Source organism: Cydia amplana, chromosome 8 (genome assembly GCF_948474715.1).
Source record: "Cydia amplana chromosome 8, ilCydAmpl1.1, whole genome shotgun sequence".
Taxonomy (NCBI): domain Eukaryota; kingdom Metazoa; phylum Arthropoda; class Insecta; order Lepidoptera; family Tortricidae; genus Cydia; species Cydia amplana.
In genome coordinates this window covers 13,569,375-13,590,364 of record NC_086076.1, presented here as the reverse complement: position 1 = coordinate 13,590,364, position 20,990 = coordinate 13,569,375, and the positions used below count along the sequence as shown (strand labels likewise).

The 20,990-nt window shown below is 36.4% G+C and overlaps 2 protein-coding genes and 2 long non-coding RNA genes across 5 annotated transcripts in view; 3 read left to right on the top strand and 1 right to left on the bottom strand.

The window, feature by feature from the left end:
* The window catches only part of LOC134650177 (uncharacterized), a 77,816-nt gene extending 65,033 nt beyond the window's left edge, over positions 1-12,783 (top strand). The window contains exons 11-14 of one of the 2 annotated variants that reach the window (XM_063505070.1): positions 9,093-9,259; positions 11,463-11,582; positions 11,661-11,728; positions 11,809-12,783. In XM_063505070.1, the coding sequence (XP_063361140.1) occupies positions 9,093-9,259; positions 11,463-11,582; positions 11,661-11,728; positions 11,809-12,490 (1,037 nt within the window). In that variant the 3' untranslated portion in view covers positions 12,491-12,783. Of the gene's footprint in view, positions 1-9,092; positions 9,260-11,462; positions 11,583-11,657; positions 11,729-11,808 lie in introns of both variants that reach the window. The other variant, XM_063505069.1, reaches the window with a different exon arrangement.
* LOC134650363 (uncharacterized) overlaps positions 1-20,990 on the bottom strand; it is a 282,213-nt gene that overhangs the window by 36,807 nt on the left and 224,416 nt on the right. The gene's annotated exons all lie outside the window — the stretch shown is intronic.
* On the top strand, positions 17,336-20,673 carry LOC134650376 (multiple inositol polyphosphate phosphatase 1-like). The gene is made up of 5 exons (XM_063505329.1): positions 17,336-17,533; positions 18,610-19,025; positions 19,327-19,407; positions 19,822-20,279; positions 20,508-20,673. Exons 1-5 carry the CDS (start codon positions 17,362-17,364, stop codon positions 20,671-20,673), a joined length of 1,293 nt encoding a protein of 430 aa, XP_063361399.1. The 5' UTR covers positions 17,336-17,361.
* On the top strand, positions 17,699-18,073 carry LOC134650574 (uncharacterized). The gene is made up of 2 exons (XR_010097052.1): positions 17,699-17,987; positions 18,024-18,073. It is a non-coding gene; the product is annotated as an uncharacterized LOC134650574 (long non-coding RNA).

Here is a 20,990-nt window from a genome sequence, read left to right as displayed (position 1 = left end):
ACTTACGCGCGTTGGCAGGTGAGGGCATTCCGGAAGATTTCCTGAAAACCGTATGGATAAGCCGTTTACCCGGCAACCTGCAGGCGCTTATTACGTCCCAAGCCAAAGCTACGTTAGAAGAGTTAGCTGAATCCGCGGACAAGGTACACGACGTCGCCCCTCAGACTATGCAGGTCCATGCATTAGGCACTACCTCTCATGGCACGGAGATGTCCGAAATTGCAAGACAAATGACTGAACTCACAAGAGAAGTTGCTGCTTTAAAGGCTGGATATTCACCACACACATCAAGATCCGGTTTCCGTGGCAGTCGAGCGCCGTTTAGGTCTAGCCGCCGTCAGGATCGTTCCGCATCGAGACCCAGAGATCAATCCATATGCTTTTACCATAACCGATTCGGTGATAGAGCTACCCGCTGTACTAGGCCTTGCAGTTACCCAGGAGCGGAAAACTTCAGCGGCAGCCGAATTTAGCGCCCAACGTCTGCCATATAAACCCGGGCCGTCTTTTTGTATTGGACCATACCTCTAAAGCCCTTTTCCTAGTAGATACAGGATCAGACGTGTGCGTATATCCGCGCACATTAATTAGAGGACCTCGTGCAAAATCTAATTATGAACTTTTTGCTGCTAACAGTTCAATAATACACACATACGGCTCGATACACTTACAACTGGATCTGGGGCTCCGTCGGATCTACAACTGGAATTTTGTGGTCGCCGACGTATCCAAGCCCATCATTGGCGTTGATTTTCTATCGTTCTACAGTTTAGTAGTTGATTGCAGAAACCAGCGGTTGGTAGATAATTTAACAACATCGTGCATCACGGCCCCACCTCAACCGTCAGCAAAATCCATCGCATCAGTGAAAGTAATGTCAGGGGAGTCGAGCTACCATAACATTTTGTGTCAGTACCCTGATATTACACGGCCAGCCGGCATGCATACCACTCCCAAGCATAATACCATACACCATATTCGCACTACACCCGGACCGCCAGTTACAAGCAGGCCGCGACGTCTTCCACCGGATCGCCTAAAAATAGCTCAAAAAGAATTTGAAGCCATGCTCGAAATTGGCACAGCTTGCAGATCCGAGAGCTCATGGTCGTCTCCCTTGCACCTTGTTCCTAAAAAGGATGCCGGCTGGCGCCCATGCGGTGACTATAGAGCCCTTAATGCACGTACCATTCCAGACAAGTACCCAATACGACACATTCAGGATTTTACACAGCAGCTAACAGGAAGCAAAGTATTTTCAAAAGTTGACCTCGTCAAAGCGTACAATCAGATTCCTGTAAATCCTGATGATATTCCAAAGACTGCCATTATAACCCCCTTCGGGCTGTTCCATTTTCCGTACATGACGTTTGGCCTCCGAAATGCTGCACAAACGTTTCAGCGATTTATGGATGAAGTGCTCCGAGGCTTTGATTTTTGCTACGGGTATTTGGATGATATCTTAATCTTCTCCTCCAACACAGAAGAGCACGAACAACACCTCCATACGTTATTCCAGCGTCTGCAAGATTATGGTGTTCTCATTAATGTAGCAAAATGTGAATTTGGAGTGGCGGAAATTACTTTTCTTGGACATAAAGTTTCAGCTCAAGGGATCCAACCCCTTGACACCAAAGTACAGGCGATGTTAGATTATCCCGTACCTAAAAACATCCGAGAACTCCGCAGATTTCTTGGCATGTTTAATTTTTATCGAAGATTCGTGCCAGGTGCTTCAGAACTGCAAGCACCCTTGAATATTGTGCTGACTGGCCCAAAGAAGAAACCTACGCAGGACATCGAGATGACGCAGGAAATGATGAAAGCTTTCGAGGCATGCAAAAAAGGACTTTCTCGAGCTGCTATCCTAGCTCATCCTCGAACAGACGTTGAGTTGGCGATCCATACTGACGCCTCAGATACCTCTATTGGCGCTGTTCTACAACAACGAGTAACACCTGGAGCTTGGGAACCCCTAGCATTCTTTTCTCGTCGTTTAAAACCCTCGCAAAAGAAATATAGTCCATATGATAGAGAACTGCTGGCCATATATGACGCTATCAGGCATTTCCGTCACATGGTTGAAGCCAGGCCATTCATTATTTACACGGACCACAAACCCCTGACTTATGCTTTTTCCTCAGCAAGAGACAAATGTTCTCCTAGGCAATTCCGCTACTTGGATTTTATTTCCCAATTCAGCACAGACATACAATACGTGGCAGGGAAACTAAATGTGGTGGCAGACTGCCTGTCCAGAGTTGAAGAAATTGGTGGATACACGATTGATTACAAAGCGCTGGCAAATTCTCAAAACGGAGATAGGGAATTGCTTCAACTACTACAACACGGCACAGGGCTGAATCTAAAGAAGTTGAGAATCCCTGACTCCGATATCGAAGTGTACTGTGATGTCTCAACAGCATACCCAAGACCATATATAACGGAAACTTTCCGGCGAAAAGTATTTGACGCAGTACACAGGCTGAGCCACCCAGGCGTTAAAGGAACCATCCGCCTGGTAACGCAAAGATTTGTTTGGCTTGGCATCAGGAAAGATTGCCGATTGTGGGCTAGAGAATGCGCAGATTGCCAAAAGAACAAAGTTTCACGTCACACTTCATCTCCCATCTCATCATTTTCCACTCCATCTCATCGTTTTTCGCACGTCCACATGGACATAGTAGGGCCATTACCTTTTTCTTGTGGTTACAGGTACTGCCTCACGGTCATCGATCGCTTTACGCGTTGGCCTGAAGCATATCCATTGGCCGATATCACTGCAGAGACCTGTGCACTAGCCTTTATGTCAGGCTGGGTCGCCCGCTTTGGCTGCCCTGCAAGAATCACCACGGACAGAGGCAAACAGTTTGAATGCGAGCTTTTCCGAAGTTTGGCGACAATCCTTGGGTCCGAGCATCGACCAACAACTTCTTATCATCCGGCTTGCAATGGTATGGTCGAACGCCTCCATCGACAGTTAAAAGCAGCTATAATGTGCCATACCAACACGCACTGGGTAGAAGCTTTGCCTTTGGTACTCCTCGGAATCCGCAGTGCTTGGAAAGAAGACATCCAGTCTTCGGCGGCGGAACTCGTATATGGCGAGCCATTGCGCCTACCTGGTGACTTCTTCAAGCCTTCAGAAACCACTGCAGTTGACTACTGCAATTTTGTGGACAGACTACGCAACCATATAGCTAAAATCATCCCAGTTCCTGGCACTCGTCACTCTCAAAGGCCGTTCTATATCCCGAAGGATCTCAGCTCTGCAGATTATGTTTTCCTACGACATGGACCTGTCAAAGGATCACTGGAATCCCCGTACACTGGCCCATATAAGGTTTTGCATAGAGGAAGCAAAACATTTAAAATAGAGAGAGCTGGGAAAGCAGACACTGTAACTATAGACAGGCTCAAGCCAGCGTATATGTCCAAAGACGATTGGGGAAATCTCAACCACAGCAGAGCTACGCCTAGCACGCCATTAATTTCGCAAGTACCTACACCTGCTCCTAATAATCTGCCGCTAGAGCAGGAACAAACTGCAGAAAAAAGAACTCGTAGCGGCCGAACCGTACACTTTCCGTCCCATCTTTTTGACTATCGACCGTAGGAACGGTCTCGGCGGGGGAGTAGTGTGGCGGACTGGCCTTTTTGGCCACACGTCTGCGGTTCAACGAGTTTTTAGCTGAAGCATGACATTCAGAAACAATCGCTGATTTTTTCCGTGTCATTTGAATGTTATTGTATTTGCTGATTAATTATAGGAGATTTATTATATCTGGAAGTTTAATTCAACTACACCGGTAGGTCTCCTATATACTCATCTATTAATACGAAGCGTAATTCGTTTAATACCTAAAGACTTGCAGTGTCTACACCTACTTTGTTGACGTTCGTTCCGTCTATGTATGCGATTACGTAACGTGCTGTTCTGATAATCTTCAAGAATCAAGTTAATAACGGCAAGACCAGCATTTAGTACCAGCGAGTTTTGCGGATTTGGAAACCGAGATGAAGCTTACAGAAGCCAATACCGCTGCGGCCCGGCCTGCTTATTGTTATGTGTATATATCGAATGTTATATAAATTTACTATAAAAACAATGTTTTATTTCAATGACATTCTGTGCGTAGAGGTATGTATGTTTCGGTGATTATAAGAATTATGTCCACGTAATATTCGTGCAAAGCAGAGACTGCATTATTTCTTTACGGTATAAGCGGTAAGGAAAAACTCATTGGTATCCTGGCTCGTACCAATGAGTTTTTCGGAACTTATGTACGAAATATCATTTGATATTTACCACTAGCTTTTCGGTGAAGGAAAACATCGTGAGGAAACCTGCATACTCGTAGTGCATACATTTGCGAAGAAATTCAAAGCTGTGTGTGAAGTCCCCAATCCGCATTGGGCTAGCGTTGAGACTATTGTCTATACAGGGTGGTCCAAACCTTGACGTCCAAAAATCGTGGGCTATCAGAATGTACCTCATATGTATGTTAGCCGATTTTTCGTAGTTTTCAAGTTATGATTTTTTAAACTTTTAACTTTTCCTATGAAATTCCGGGGTTCCCATACAGAGTGGCTGAAAAATAACTGCATTCCGTTGCCAGGGAGGTGTTGGGATTATACTGAGCAACTTTTATTAAGGGACCAACCCCAAAATCGCGAAAAAAACATTTGGCTGTTTCATACATTTTGGCTAGTCCATTTTCTATGGAAGGGTAATTTTTTCTTCGCGGTTTCGGGGTTGGTCCCATTGTAAAAGTTGCTCAGTATAATCCCAAAACCTCCCTGGCAACGGAAATGCAGTTATTTTTTAGCCACTCTGTATGGGAACCCCGGAATTTCATAAGAAAAGTTAAAAGTAAAAAAAAATCGTAACTCAAAAACTACGAAAAATCGGCTAACAATATTTATGTATACAAAAATTTGTGTTTCGCTCGGACACTAATTATTAGGTACTTACTGATTACGCTGCGCCGCGTGGAACGTGAGGTGCGTTGGGGTAAGTGCATACAAATCATTCAAGAAAAAAACCCCTTATAAGATCACTCGTGTGTCTGCCCCTAATAGACTAATTCAATTAAAATTTGGTACACATTTGTCACATATGACAAAGAGTCGGTGATCCAAAGATGGACTAGTAACGTAAATAAATGAACTTTTAACTTTGCGGCCATTTTTTGTATCGTGTGATATATCCGATATTAAAGTATAAGATATTTACTAATAAGCATTGGTCACGTAAATTATTTTTAGATTTTTTTGCAGGTATGATAATATATAAAACATTATTTCAATTATTTTTAAAATTAAGCCTATCCAAAGGCGACTTGGACGAAGTGTCATGGGGATCTACATTCGTTGGGTGAAAAACAAGTTTTTTTGTCTAATTATCGTTTAAAACTCAATCGCTCGGCAATAACGCGGGCACATAAAACAAAAAACTTATTTTTTCACTCATAAAACTCCTTAAACCTAATTAGAGCTAAACAAAAACAAGTGCGAGTCGGACTCGCGTTCCAAGGGTTCCGTATATTAAGTCCGTCTCACGCTTGACTGCACATTTCTTATAGATTTTCCTGTCATCTATAGGTAAAGAACTACTTTGTGTATTTATTCAAAATTTTAGATCCAGTAGTTTCGGAGAAGGTGGGCGGAGAATGATCATTTTTTGCCTATTTTCTTGAATAACTGCTAAACTATTAATACTAAAATTATTAAAAAAATATATTTGAGATTCTTAAAATGAGCTCTTTTATTTGATATGTAACACTATATAGTTTAAAAAATATTATTTTTTATTTAATTTTTTTTTTCATTTACCCCCCCCTCCCAAAAATGGCTACCGTATTTTAAGTTCTCTAAAATAAATTTTATTTACGTTATACGTCTATCTTTGGGTCACAAATTTACATTTGTGTGCCAAATTTACATATGTGTGTTAAATTTCAACTGAATTGGTCCAGTAGTTTCGGAGAAAATAGACTGTGACAGACGGACGGACAGACAGACAGACGCACGAGTGATCCTATTAGGGTTCCGTTTTTCCTTTTGAGGTACGGAACCCTGAAAAATTATGAAAGCTTACCAACCAGCCAAAGAATTGTATGTATATCGTCGGTGCGAATAAAAAAATCGCTATGTGTTTTTATACGATTTTTTAATTTTGGCATATTTTAATTCCTATTTCAATTTCCCGTCGACCTATATCAATGTTTTTTAATATCTATATTAGTTTTGAAAATAACTAACAAAATTTGTACAAAAAAATAGCTATGTGAAATTTTTTGCACATAACGAAATTAAATGCCTTGTTTTCCGTCGAGGGTGATGGCGATAATGTTGCACATGGCGATTTATTGACCCTAAAATCCGCTATGTATCATTTCTCGTGCTACGTTACTTTGGCAACAAATCGCTATGTGTAAACTTTACACATGACGATTTTAAGTGAACCAAATTTCGCTATGTAGCAAAATTCTGGTTAAAATAATTTATATTGTAAAAATTTACGGAAAAAACTGTTTATTTTCTGCATAAGTATGATATAAAAACCATTGATCTACCAGAAAAAAAATACAGGTGCAACAAATATATTACAAACAGGAAAATAAACAGTTTTTTTTGTCTCCTGTAAAGTAGCTAAAAAATACATGGCGATTTTTTTATTCGCACCGACGATATGCACTTATCCCAACGCACCTCTCGTTCTACGCTGCGCGGGGTTCATTGCCGCTCCTACCGCCGTAAGTGTAAGTACAACTACATCATCAAGGCTACGATCGAAGATAATCAGTTCAGCACTGAAATAATAGCGGTGGAATACCAGTATAATATTTAATTATTTATTTTAATTTTATTAATTTAATAGCAAAATATATAGCGAATATACGATACTCGTACAAGTAAATCAGTAAAGATCTTAGGGGTACATCAGCCGACATATATTATTAAATTTTATTTGGTCCGCCTTAATTAAATTTCCACCCTGCCGAAACTTTATTTATTTAAATTCTCATTGAATTGATTTTTCGCCTTATGAATAACCGTATAGAGTAGTAAATAACATTTTACATCTGACTTAATGACATCGGATCGGGGTTTATTCGGTTTAACTTTACAAAACGCGTATCTCGACAAAGCCATAATATGCAGAAAATAGTCAACTATCAAATTAATTAAATTAGAATTTAAATACGTCACGTGTGACATGAACAGACAAGGAGAGCAAGATTTAATGTATTGTTTCTCTTTCTTCTTTCAATGGAACGTTTTTACAGTTTTTGTTCCTCAAAAGAGGTCAGTGGTTAACACTAAACTCAAAACGCTATCTTAAAAAAACTTGATGGGTCCATTGACCTGTCCCAGTAAAGTGAGGTAGTGTGCGTGAAGCGCGCTTCTGTGTGAAATGGGGTAAATTGACAGAATCTGAAAATTTACCCACCTATACCGTCACCTTAATTTCCAGGGGTCGGACAAAAAGTGCGGATGACGTAAAAATGACGTAATCTTGCACACAGGATGATGTTTGAGTTTGTATTTAAACTTCCGTGTGACATGTAGTAACAAAGTAGTATTAATGATTCATTAATAATGAAGTAACAAAATAATCGTAAATAAATCCATGGAATTAATAATACAGGTGGTAGGTGATGTAGTGAATAAAATAAATTTCACGAAACTTGCCACAATATTCGAGTAAAGATGACATTTTAGAGCGTTTTCTTATACATTAGTAAATATACATTTTAGCTAAATATAATCGTGAAGATACAATAGCTAAACAATAACGAAGTCAATTTATTGTTCATCTGATTGACAATGTGTCAGTCAAAAACGTACTTACTCATTTCAAGTGGCGATATCGTTTAATAAAGAGGTTGATAAATGATAAGTGATAATTGTTTATGAAAATCAAAAATACTATATGAAATCATCCTATAAGTGGTTTGACGTCATCCGCACTTTTTGTCCGACCCCTGTAATTTCTATATTCAATGTTAATAAAAAGGGAGTGTTATAATGCCCACTGTTTAAATAGGTATTAGTTAAAGAAACTGAATGATGTTGAAAGTAGGAATTAAGGGTAGGTACATTTTACTCGCATGAGAGTTACAACTTTAATTTACCCGTACAAAGCAAGGCATTAAATTATTTGGTGCTAATAATTTATTAATTCATCTACTAACAATTATAAAAAAATCTAAACCTTATTAAAATAAATAAGCTTTGTTTTTAGGTCCAGTATAGCTGTAATAATAAATAATAATCTTTATTGTGCACCATACAATTAAAAATACACAGAAATTAAATACAGATTAAAAGCTAGGTAACAACAGGCGGTCTTATCGCTAAGAAGCGATCTCTTCCAGACAACCTTTCAGTAGCAGGAAACTAAGGACTAACAACATTGAACGGGTAGTGCCGATATACATTTAATAAAAATAGAATTAAAATAAAACAAGACGAAAACCATTACATACTTTAATATAATACATAAATACAAATATAATAAATACATATATACATACATACATAAAATATTATACAGGCATAAATAAAGGCAAAATTAAGGCAGCGAAAGGTAATGTGATTTTAAAAGAAATTTGAAAATGGGAAGGGATTTAGCACGTCTAATGTCTAATGGCAAAGCATTCCACAACCGAACAGCACGAAAAGTAAAAGAGTTTATATAAAATTTTGATGAAGAAGATGGTGGAGCAAGGAGAAGTTTCTCCGCACACCGCACAGAAGAAAGATAGCTGAAACGCTGTTTAAGATATAGGGGGGTAGTGGGGTTGAAGAGAATATTATAAAGAAGAACAAGAATATGAGAGTTGCGGCGATGGCGAATAGGGAGCCACTTGAGCTGGGTGCGAAATTCAGAGACGTGGTCATATTTGCTTGCTGTAATTTTAGTATAAACCCAAACTAAGTACATGTGTACCTAGAATATCTGGAATAAAGTAGAGTTCAAATACGAACCCTTGTTGTTTACAATTCAGATATAATTAGTATAAACAAACAACAGCTTACTAAATATTTGTCCGCCCTATATAACCAGTGATACCCATTTGTAGGTGTCGCGGCTGTGGCGGGCGTGTTCCTTCTGCTCCTCGTGGGGATGATTGTCGGCTTCCTCATATTGATTGTGGAACACTTATTCTATAAATACACGTTGCCTGTTTTGCGACATCAACCAAAAGATGGTGTTTGGAAAAGCCGGAACGTTATGTTTTTCAGTCAGGTAAGAGTTACATTGTAAAAGAAAAATCTAGGTACCGTAAAACGGGGTGAGTAGGGATTGTGAGGGCAGTTGGGTCATGAATGGGGAGAGAAGGGATGACAGAGGGGTTAGTTGATTTTTACAGGCTACTGCTACGTAAATTATATATTCTAATTACAGATCAAGCTATTATATAATGTTCATAATCCCAAAGTGTAGCTCCAACCATTTTCAAAACTAACCTTTGTAGGAAATCCCACCTCACCCCAACTACGGGGTGAGCTGGGATTTCCTACTATTTTGTGTTTATCTTTAAAGTTATGAAATGGAACTACACAAAATCATAAAAATAAACTAAATTACAAACAACCGGAACATCTGTTATGTATAAAAATCAGTTTGCCACATGTAAAAATACAACTTTATCGAGGTTTGAATGTCAGTTTTCGTCCCTACTCGCCCCATTTTACGGTACCTAATTAAAAGGTTTTTTCAAAAAGAACAGAGTGTATACAGGGTTATTGTCATAGTAATTTATGTAGTCACAGTAAATTTACTACCACCTATCCACACAGGATTAAAACTAAAAATGAAAATGTATAAAAATATCAAAAAGGCAATTCTTACAAAGAGTAAATTGATAAAACATGATGTACTTACCTAACCATTAGACAGATCCAGTCACATAATTAACCGAAAGTTACTTTACCACGATAAGTTACTTTAAATTACGCCGAATTCTTCAAAATCGCCTGAAAGTAGTGCTATTTGTGGGATTGCGAACATTGTTTTTCAGCCAGAAAGAATCCTCTAAGGAAAGGATTTATTCGACTCGCTCAGTTTAATCCTATTGAGAGAAGTTCAGTTATGTTCCGTAGGATTAGTTTAGGTATGTCGAAGCATTAGGTATACGCCTGAAGAGCACTAGGTACCTAATATTTAAAAAGTCTAAATGCATAGTTCTGTAGGTACTTATATTATATAATTATTTAGTTTTATTACTTTGAAGCGAGGAAAATTATATAATGGAACTTCAACAAATTGGAATTGATTCTTACTCGCAGCTCTTTCAGTCCGGCAAATGAATTTATAAAATAAAGTCAATTCTTAAATTGGTCATTAGGGACGCTTGGAAAGTTATTAGGCAGACTTACTTTCTTTATAGGTACTTCTAATGTCTGATACAATTCACTTGTTTTATAAGTATCCACTGTATTTTCCGTTCATTGTTAACCGACTCACAAATATTAGACTTGAAACTCGCACTGCCGAGTAGATTCCAACAACACCTCAGAAGTTAACCGTGGCTGTCAGGACGGTATCTAACAGGTAAGCAATTCAAAGTGAGTGTATGCCGGGGGTTTAAGTTTTAAATTTTAGTGCAATTAAAAACTCAACGCGGACGCAATTGTTGGCCAGTAGGCGGTAGGTGGTATGTGAGCGTTTTCCAAAAAAAATGTACATTTCATTCATGTCTTCAAAATATTGACTTCTTGGGCTCATTTTACTCAGAATCATTTGTACATTCACGCCTCATACATGAAAAAATGTGTCCCAAAATTTTGTATGAAAAAATATTTTTCCAGTGCGTCACGTTCATACAAATAAAAAAAATATTCATACAAAAATGTGACGATCTGGAAAGGAAATCTTCTTTATTTATCCCATGCTTTATCCCATGCTTGTAAGTGAAGCCTCTGAAGGGTTACCGGTGAAAATCGCTCTTCCATTATTCGAGTAACAGTAACGCAGATATAGACTATTTTTGAACTTCGATGTTTGTATATAGTAGCCTCCCTCTGGCTGGATTACGAGCGGACGAGCTCATCGCGGCTTTTAACACTGAACGAGCACTTCAGACGGGGCATAATCTCCTTGAATTACTTTGTGGCTGCATTGCCTTTAATATTCCGATATCTGAATTATACAGAACTAGTTGCGAACGTGGAACGTGGTTTGCTTTAGTTTAATTAAATAAACAATACAGTGAATTCAAATCACGGTAAAGAGCAATGAAGTATCATAGTACTGAATTTCCTTACTATATGGATTCCCTACAAATTCCATTTTTTCAACTTGCCTAATATTTTAAGCTGATAAAATTGTCCTTTCAAAATGAACATGCTGTATGTCAGTAAGAAATCCTAAGACTGAAATAAAGTTTTAATTTTAAAACAAATGTCATAGTTGTCATTTTTTGCTAAATGTTTGGTTTTCTTTACAGAAACTCTACAGATTTATTAACTGTGTAGAACTCGTATCGCCACACCACGCCGCGCGAGAGCTAGTAAACACTATACGGCAGGGACACTTTACGTCGCTTTTCCAGAAAAGCGTTAAAAGGGTAATAATTTATTCAATTAAATTTTTAGATTTATCTGTGAATTCTAGATAACATCAGGAAGCACATTTGTTTCAGAAGGAACACGAACAGCGGAGAAGAAGACGGAGTAAAGCGCAGTTTTTTGAAATGATCCAAGAAATTCGAAGGTTTGTGGGATTCAGTATCAAAAACCTAATTCGCTTTACTCAGTTTATTTCTCTGTTAATATTTTTCATAATATTTACAGGGTTCAACGTGATAAATCATTGGATTCTATAAAGGAGCACGTGGCTATAGAAACACCTGTCGTTTCAGAGGAATTGACGGAGTCAAAGTTCCTCTCCCCGTCACCTGAGGTACCCTCTCGCTCGCCTCGACCGGGTCGATCTCCTCGGCAGCTCCGCTCTCCACGAGGCAGGCGAAAAAGATGCAGTTTGGCTGGACTTAATGTTAGGAGATTCAGCACTGATTCGGTCCTAGGATCTGATTCAGGATCCATTTATGAGCGGACGAGTCTTAACATTGGAAGAAGACTAAGTCGTGAAGTTAGCTGCTTGACTAGTTCTCCTCCTGATATAAATACCCGGTTGCGAACACCATCTCCGATGGTTAGACGTGCCGAGGGATCGTCTACAAGATCGTATCAAGATGTATCAGAAAGGTCAGAAAAATCAGAAAGGTATTTAAGCTCTGACGGACCGCGTTCGCGAGCTAGCGTAGAAATTTTAGTATCTGAAGAACAAGACGTGCCTCCAGCGCCACCTTACCCTAGAGTGTCTCCGACCGGAGGAAGGTCAGAGCTTTCACAACTGTCGGAGGAAGAACTCATTAGATTATGGCGAAGTTCGGAAAGAGAAGTGAGAGAGGCACTGTTAGCAGCATTGCAAGAAAGACGAGCGAACTTAGATCCAAAGCAAGATCCAGGATGAAGGAGCTACACGTGAATCTTTGAAATACATCTGAAAGGCGTATGTTTGAGGAATTCTCCTTCTGGTTGGGTCACTTTGCGTGAAAGCATTGGGTGCGGAACGAGAACGATCTAAGTTGTTAAGTTAGTGCCTTTTTAAATTGTTTGAGCGGACCCATTTGGCAGTCGTTAGACAATCGGTGTTCATTTCAGTGTCTTGATATGACTATCATGTTAGAGGCTGCCTTATTTTATCGTTATTGCCTCTTACTTCTTGATCCGCCTCAAACAATCTAAATAGGGTACTCGGTAAAGATGTTTACGTCCAGAAAATCAATTTAAGCATTTAGTAGAAATATTATATACGTTTAAATGTAATTCAAATGAAGAATAATGGTGTATGTAGTGTAAGTATATTACATTATAGCTGTGACCAGACGATTCAAAGTGCTTTATTCTATAGCCTAGTGAACGGTAGATATTTTCATTTATAAAATAAATATACATGTTATTATATTTTCATGGCATAAGCATGATCTAATCAATAACTCTTCAAGTTAAAAAGTTTCATTGATTAGACAAATAGTGTTACGTAGATATGTCTTAAAAGTTCTTTCAGGTTAAACTTTTACTTGAAATGTAAAAAAAATGGATTTATAATATGTACGAGTCATTTGTATAACACGTCTTATATGATTTTTTTTTGTTCTAACTAGTTTTAATTTAAAACCCTATAAATATTTAAATAGCATTTTTGTCTAGTCTTAACTACTTTGGTATGACCCTGTTTTGTTTTAACCCCTTACCAGGCTGCCATTTCAAAAATGACAAACGAATGTCAGTCTTACTCATCGAAAATAGAACACATGTTTGAAGTGCTGTCTGCGGGAAATATATATCCCTTAGCCTGGTAAAGGTTTAAAATGCTTACATAATGTTAACTTCATTTATTCCCTGTAATTTATTTAGATACTTCGTGGAAGTTCAGTATACTATTACTTGTACTGAAATATGATGTGCCATTTAGATATATCATCTTATAATTACGTTAATATAAGTTCGAAATAACGAAATCAAAACTGCCAACTATATTTTAGTAGATAGTTTATAAGAATTAATACACTTTCTTCCTAGACTTGCACCCTAGATTTTAGTTTAGATTTTCTCTTTATAAAACTTATCAATTTGACCTATTTATCATTAGCCCAGCTTTTCACGAGTTTGTGGTATGTCTGCTTGTTTAAACTCTGTCAGTGTGATTCAAATCAAAGCGGTCAAAGTGTTCAGTAGACTTGATATAATAAGAATACCTATGAGCAATATTTAGAACACATTAAGTCCATTACTGTGCCCTTAGTCTTATTTGGTTAGTTTTTCGTGTGTCAATCACCAATCAAATCAATTTTTAATACCTTAAATAGTGTGTTTAATTATTACGTGAAGTTTTCCAAGAGATCCTCATTTAAACATTATTGTTTAAAATTCTTATAGCTGCTACTCCTACAGAAATAATAATTAATTCCACCATAACATTGTACTTTATCGGAAATGGTAGTTTTTCTGGCAACTTTTTCTGGTATTTCTTGCATATGCAAAAGATAACGGTCTTTCAGGCATTGAAGTAAACTTCCCAATCCCAAAAAAATTACATCTAAAAAGTATGATATGAAATCATAAATATTGTTCTCCATATATAAACGAATAGCTAGTAATCTTTAGCTTTTAAACTGAGCTCGTCCTAGAATCTATTAAGTATTTTCAAAACGACAAACCGGATGCACCATAAACAAAAGGGTCGGAACGGTAATCAATGTTTACCAATTGTCAACTCTATGGCTTTAGCCAGTAGATTCACAATAAGCAATCACATGTAGCGTGCGGTCGACACGCGTTAAGAAGGCACGTGCCACTACCTGGAGATTCTATCATTGGTTAGTAGGTGTACAATCCAAAGTATCTACCGCCTAGGGCTATAAAGATGACAATTGACATAGGTACATTACATAGCGTCTAAACCTTTTTTTATTGCGCCTCTCGTTTGCGGTTTTGAACAATACTGGGAAGATTTTTGATCGAGCTTAGCTTAAAAAATAAAGACTATTTCTGCTACCCCTACCAAATTTAAGTTGACTTTCACTTTTTAATTGGTCTATAATCATTTTCAGATAATAGTGCCTACAAATATTAAAAACCGATAAACAACTGCATTCCAATATTACTATTACAATGTTGGACCAAATTTTATTTGTAATAATTAAATTACTTACAAATTCTATTGGATGTGAGTCATCTAGTGATATTTGAAGTCTTATGCATTTCTCTCTCTAATGATTAATATTATGCTCTATACTTAGATATGGGAATAGACAAAACATGAAATATAACGTAGATTGAAAGTAAATAAAACATATTGTATTTAGACATTTAAGAATTTAAAAAATGATGTTAAGACTTTATTGTTTAAAGATTGAGTTCAATGAACATTTGAGTGTGCAAACGTGTTTTAACTTATTCTTTAGTTTATTACTCATATAATAACAAATACTTGCCCATATAATTATTGATTTAATTATTATACTCGAACCGTTTAGTTAAAAAAAATGTTATGCTCCGGGGAAAGATTATAGTTAGAAGTTGCACTTTTATTAAATATACCGCGTTTTTGTTTAAACACTGTCTGGTTTAGTCATCAAATCAACAATAAAGAATTGAAATACATGTGTTAGTGTAAGGCCTGAGTGGACGCTCGAAGCGGAGCGTTCAGCGGGGCGTGCAGCGTGGCGTCGAGCTCCCAAGTGATTTGAGCAGCGTGCACTAAGGCCGCTCCTATACGCTTGCATTTGTTTAACATGCATGCCGCACGCCCCGCCCCGCTGCACGCCCAACTCGAGCGTCCACTCAGTCCTTACACTTAGAATTCGCCATTAAAGTATAATGATGAAATATTAGTGAAATAATTATACAGAAGCATTTGCTTCTCCATTTCACGGGCAGGGCATTAGTTGCCCTGAGTATTGCTAGTTATAGAATTTTTAAAACGCCAATATTGTACTTAGAGTTTACGTGTCGCAGTGGAATTTGATAATTTATCTGTATATTATTGTAAATAAGACTTTTGAAATAGCGTCAAATCGCATCGTCTTAGGAAAATTATATGTAACTTTATTAATTTCAAAGAAGTATTTTTGTTATTTCTTGTGAAATAACTAATTTTAATATTTTGTACGTTTATTTTATTACCATTTTGAATATGTGACAATTTCTTAATTTTATAGTTTTGTTAATACATATGCACCGAATTATAGAACTATAATTTTTTCCATATGTATCATATACCTAGAATGTTGTTATTTATTCTTTTCAGTTTAATAAAATTGTCAATTGCCAATTAGTGTTTATTTTTCTCGAAATAAATTCAATAGGTAATTAACTTATAGAAATATCATTGCAAAGAATTATCACAAATGAAAGAGAAACGTTTAAAATATTATTTTGATTTGTGATTATAAAATCTATCCTATTATGTAAAAACAAAATATGAAATAAATATTATATTTACTGCATAACTAACTGAAACAATGGTGATGATAGTTGCGAAAATAAACTATTTGTGCCAATAATTATTGTTTCATTTTTAAGTAGCTATTGACTAAAATACAAACAAAATATTAGACGTGGGACAGCTGGCATCAATCGAATTTAAACTGTTGTGAGACATACTAACATTGAATAATTTTACGGTTTAGACTCACTTGTTTTACGCAGTACGCGGTACATAGCCGTCGTGAACGCGGCTCGCACTGTTAATGCTTGAGAAAGGAGACCTAGGCTCTCCGAAACATGTCGCGCGAGTGACTTTAAATTAAACAAGTGAGTCTAAACCGTAAAATTATTCAAAGCTAGCATCAAATAAAGAGTGAGTCAAATATTTAGAGGCCACATACTTATAATAATATATGGTGTGTTGCATTGTGTGTAGGTATGCGGTAGGTAGGTAACATACCTACTATACCTTCAATTATCACTGTCGATTTGGTGCTGAATGTAAGTACCTACACTATGGTGGTTACTATTAAACATGCATCAAACGGCTTAAAATTTGTACGAATTTCAAAATCACAGGAATCCCAAGCAAGCAGGCATATGTACAATACAATAATATAGGTAGGTACCTATGTTACTATTATTCTGCCCCATTACACATGACAACCGTATGTGATATTCTAAATATTGATCATATATTTATCGTATTCTCGCCGCTATATATGATACCGTAAGATTGTGAACCCGTTAGTTTATAATTTAACGTAGGTTAGGTTAGCTTATAATTTCCCTACCGTCAGTTTATAATTTAACTGGCGAGATTATAATCTGACGAATATTTACAATTTTATGGTGACATATATATTACCTACGGTTAATATGTGTGGCGGGGTAATCCAAGTTCACACATGCACATACAAAGATCTCTCTGCATTACTAGGCTGGCCAAATTTGATTATAGAATACTGATAAAACAACAGTTTGCTAAAAGTACGAACCTATATGTAAATTACACTTTATTGTATACCAGACAAGTTAAAATTCCAATCATAACAAAACATATTTTTGTGGTTATATTATGTAGTAGTAGGTAACGTTCTGTTAAATTTATTAGTTTAGATACATGTAGTGAAGTCACCAACTAATATTAACAAATTTACCTGGTAGAAAAAAAAAGATGTGTCTGCATATAGCTAATAGGATTGATTAGGATAAACAAGTCAAACCAGTCTTTTGGCCTACTAAAATGTCAAATAACATAGTTATTGTGCACTCGGTATTGAGCAGAGGTTGAGCCCAGAAATAACGTGTTTTCGTAATCCATATAATAAAAAAGTTTATCTTGAAAATATGATGAGAGTAAAATTGAATTTATTAGTGCTTATTTGTTATCTACACGCAGATATTGCGTTATCTTCGTTTTGTTATTGGAACACGGCATGCTCCTATAGATATTTTTCGACCAAAACTCCTTACAATGCGGTACGAGGTGACATACGGGACTCCGTCATAAATATACCAGGCAAGTATCACCCTATATTGTTAATATGATTTGACAAAAAAAATGGTAGGTACCTAAATATGTAGTTAAGAACTTGAATTAGTGGTTAATGGTATTGAATTGATCCTATTGTGTTATCTACCAAAATTAGGCGTACTTAGTACCTACTTACATTATTTATATGAGTGATTTTGGTAACAAAAGATTAGATTAGATTAGATGATTTATTTCATGAAAGACAATTAAATAATAAGTTTGCATTTATGTCAAAAATATAAGAATTTCTATCATGATCGTCAAAATAAAATGAAAATAATAACAATACTAATTAAATTAAATTATAGCTCCAATAAGGATTGTCAACATAATTAGAATAAGTGTAAGTAGGTAAATACTTACAAATCCAAAATATAAATTTACAATGTCAAAACTTACGAGAATACAAGAACAGAAAAAATAAAAACAATGAATAAAAGTCAATTAATTGCCAATTGGAACAGTCGTTAATAAGAGTAGGTATAAAATAATATCTCCCAATAAGAATCGTCAACACACAACAAACAACTGGATACAACAACAATAAAATGGAGTCAATTATTAATGTCGATGAATTAAGAATAAATTACGGCCTATACTGTGTGCAAAAAATCAGAAATTCACTCTTTTTAAAATATTAATTATAACTTGGGATTAAGAAGAGCTTAGATTATAAAAAAATTTCATACCCTGTGTATGACATTTTTTTATAAAATTGCCCTTCCCAATTAGGGGCATTTATTTATGTATTCATCACAAATTATTTGTTTCTGAGTTATGGAGGTTATTTATGTATTTATATCGTCGCCTAGTAACCATAGTACAAGCTTAGTTTGGGGCTAGCTGTATCTGTGTAAGATTGATATCCAATATTTCTTCATTATTTATTTGCTTTAATTAATTATTATGTTAGTGGCGCAAAGATACGAAACGCACTTGTCCGGTTATTTACTTTGGACGGACACTGAAAAAAAAATGTTTATACCTCTATAATAAGAATATCCAATTTACTTATACATAAGTAAATTTTAATCAACTAATTTTTATACTATCTTTAACAGAATGTGAACCGATGAGTATCTGGGGCATATTTCGCAACGGTAAAACATACACTGATCCCAAATCAGCCATAAGGATGAAGGAAGCAATAGCTATCCGTGACCTCGTTGTCTCGAGTTACGAAAAAGGCAGGTGTTCACTGTGCGCTCAAGATATCGACAATCTCCGAGACTGGGCCATTGACAACGATATGTTTGATAAAACAAGCGCTTTGCATGATGAGGGGTGCCAGGAAATGATTGATATCGCTAGCAGATTGAAACAGGTTTATTCTAAACTGAACGAACTAGAAGGAGCTAATTACAGATTGCGGCCAACAAATCATCCTTGGGTTAAAGAAAGTGCTAGAGCCTTTTTGGAGGGGCTTGGTAGCAAGAATGTAGTAATGGATGATCTAACAAGCGACTTTGATCTGCATGTAAGTGCCTAACGGGCCGCGTAGCCAATATGCCAATCGCTTACGCTCCGTAGCGGTCGTAACGCAACCTGTCACTGTCGCACTAATATGGAAGAGTGATAGAGAGACACAAAGCGTTTCGTTGTCGAAGCGATAGCGATTGGCAGCTTGGCTAGGCCGGCAGATTTGTCCGCCAGATACGTCGGTAATATATCTATCTTACCCACTGACTGGCGTATATAGTGTGTATATATCCCTGGATAATGACATAGTTTAAAAGGTTAAACAGATTGGATTGAAATGTGTTTTATGTAATTTTCAGCCGATCAACACTGATGCTGAAGAAAATTCCGCTTGGACCAAGGAAACGAATAAATATACAATTTCCTCAGACTATCTAGCAGTAAGTACCTGAAAAACTTTTGTAAGTATTCTATTCTATAGGTAGAAAAAAAAAACTTTTCTTCCTTTTCCATAGCAAAAGGCGAAACATGTGTTTCAGCCCGATCTAAGTAGTCTCAAAAAGCGATAATAACATTAATGTAAGTAAATGAGCTTAGTTGTTTAATAATGTGACATAGTAATACATTTAATTTTAACTTGTCACAATTATATTGTATAGCCAGATATCCCTAATAAATATATTGTAATGTTACTACTTTATTTTTTATTAAAAACGTATTATAAACTACGAGTAAATATTGTTAAATTACATTTATACGCAATAACTAAATATTACATTATGACGATATTATATTAAAATTTGAATGAAAAATCTTGTTAACCAAGTTTTTAATGTATCCCATTTTTATTATAGGCAAAGGATAGGATCCAAAGGCGATTGGGTATCGATTACAGCCTAACCAACGACAACATAACTGCTCTTTATGATTTATGTTGCTATACTTGGTCGGGACTGAACAACAAGGCCAGTCCTTGGTGTGCCCTATTTACGACCGAGGACCTCAAAGTTTTAGAATATATCGGAGACTTAGAACATTACTACAAATATGGTTATGGGCGTCAAAACGCAGAGTTGAACAGTCAAATACCCTTAGAAGATCTACTAGAGAGTTTTCAATTGGCAAAAGCTGGGAAAGGTAGAAAAATAACGGCATATTTTACTCGCTCCAGAATAATGGATATGGTTTATACAGCTCTTGGTTGGTTCAAAGATAACAAACCAATTACTGCAGCTGACAAAAAACGAGATCGATATTGGAGAACCAGCAGAATCAATCCTCATGCAGCGAATATTGTCATGGTCTTAAACAAGTACGTAATCATTAAATACATATCTTTTTTTTTATGTGATCGTCAGCAAACGAGCCGCCTGATGGGAAGCGGTCATCGTTGCCCATGGACATAAGCAACATCACAGGAGCCACTTAAGCGTTGCCGACCCTTAAGAACCCTAAATACCCGCTCAATACGAATTTGTTTTAAATTTAAATGTACTGACTAATATAGTTTTGACCATATACCTTAATGTTCTGATTTTAGATGCGCGTTTAAGAAGTCCAGTGACTACCACGTCATGTTCTACATGAATGAAGAGCCGCTACGTTCAGTTTGCGAAGGTGGAATTTGCTCTTGGTCGGAATTCGAAAAAATATTTAGTCCATTTAGTGAGACTACGTCTAATAATAAGACAGCTTCTTTAAAATAAGTGTTTTTATTCATGATTTAGCATACAAAACGTAATAAAATATAACGTTGCGTTGTAAATAAAATACAATTTCAAACATTTATGATTGAGTCTATATTTCTTTGCACCGATTATTTAGCTATGAAGTGTAACAAAATAAGTAGGTATATTATATGAAACATAAAACAGTAACGTATTGGATAGTTTATTACATCCATTCTATGTTCGTATGACTTACGATAGTTTATATAAAAATAAACCACTTTTAAACGTTCTGAAGGCACTTACGGCCATATTCGAACTTTAAGATACCTCAAATACTAGAGATTGAAACGATA

Bases quoted from the DNA above. Each gene is read 5' to 3' on its own strand.
- LOC134650376 (XM_063505329.1), top strand. From the start codon at position 17,362: ATGATGAGAGTAAAATTGAATTTATTAGTGCTTATTTGTTATCTACAC. The intron at 17,534-18,609 runs GCAAGTATCACC...TATCTTTAACAG, and splicing joins CTCCGTCATAAATATACCAG to AATGTGAACCGATGAGTATC. The intron at 20,280-20,507 runs GTACGTAATCAT...TTCTGATTTTAG, and splicing joins ATTGTCATGGTCTTAAACAA to ATGCGCGTTTAAGAAGTCCA.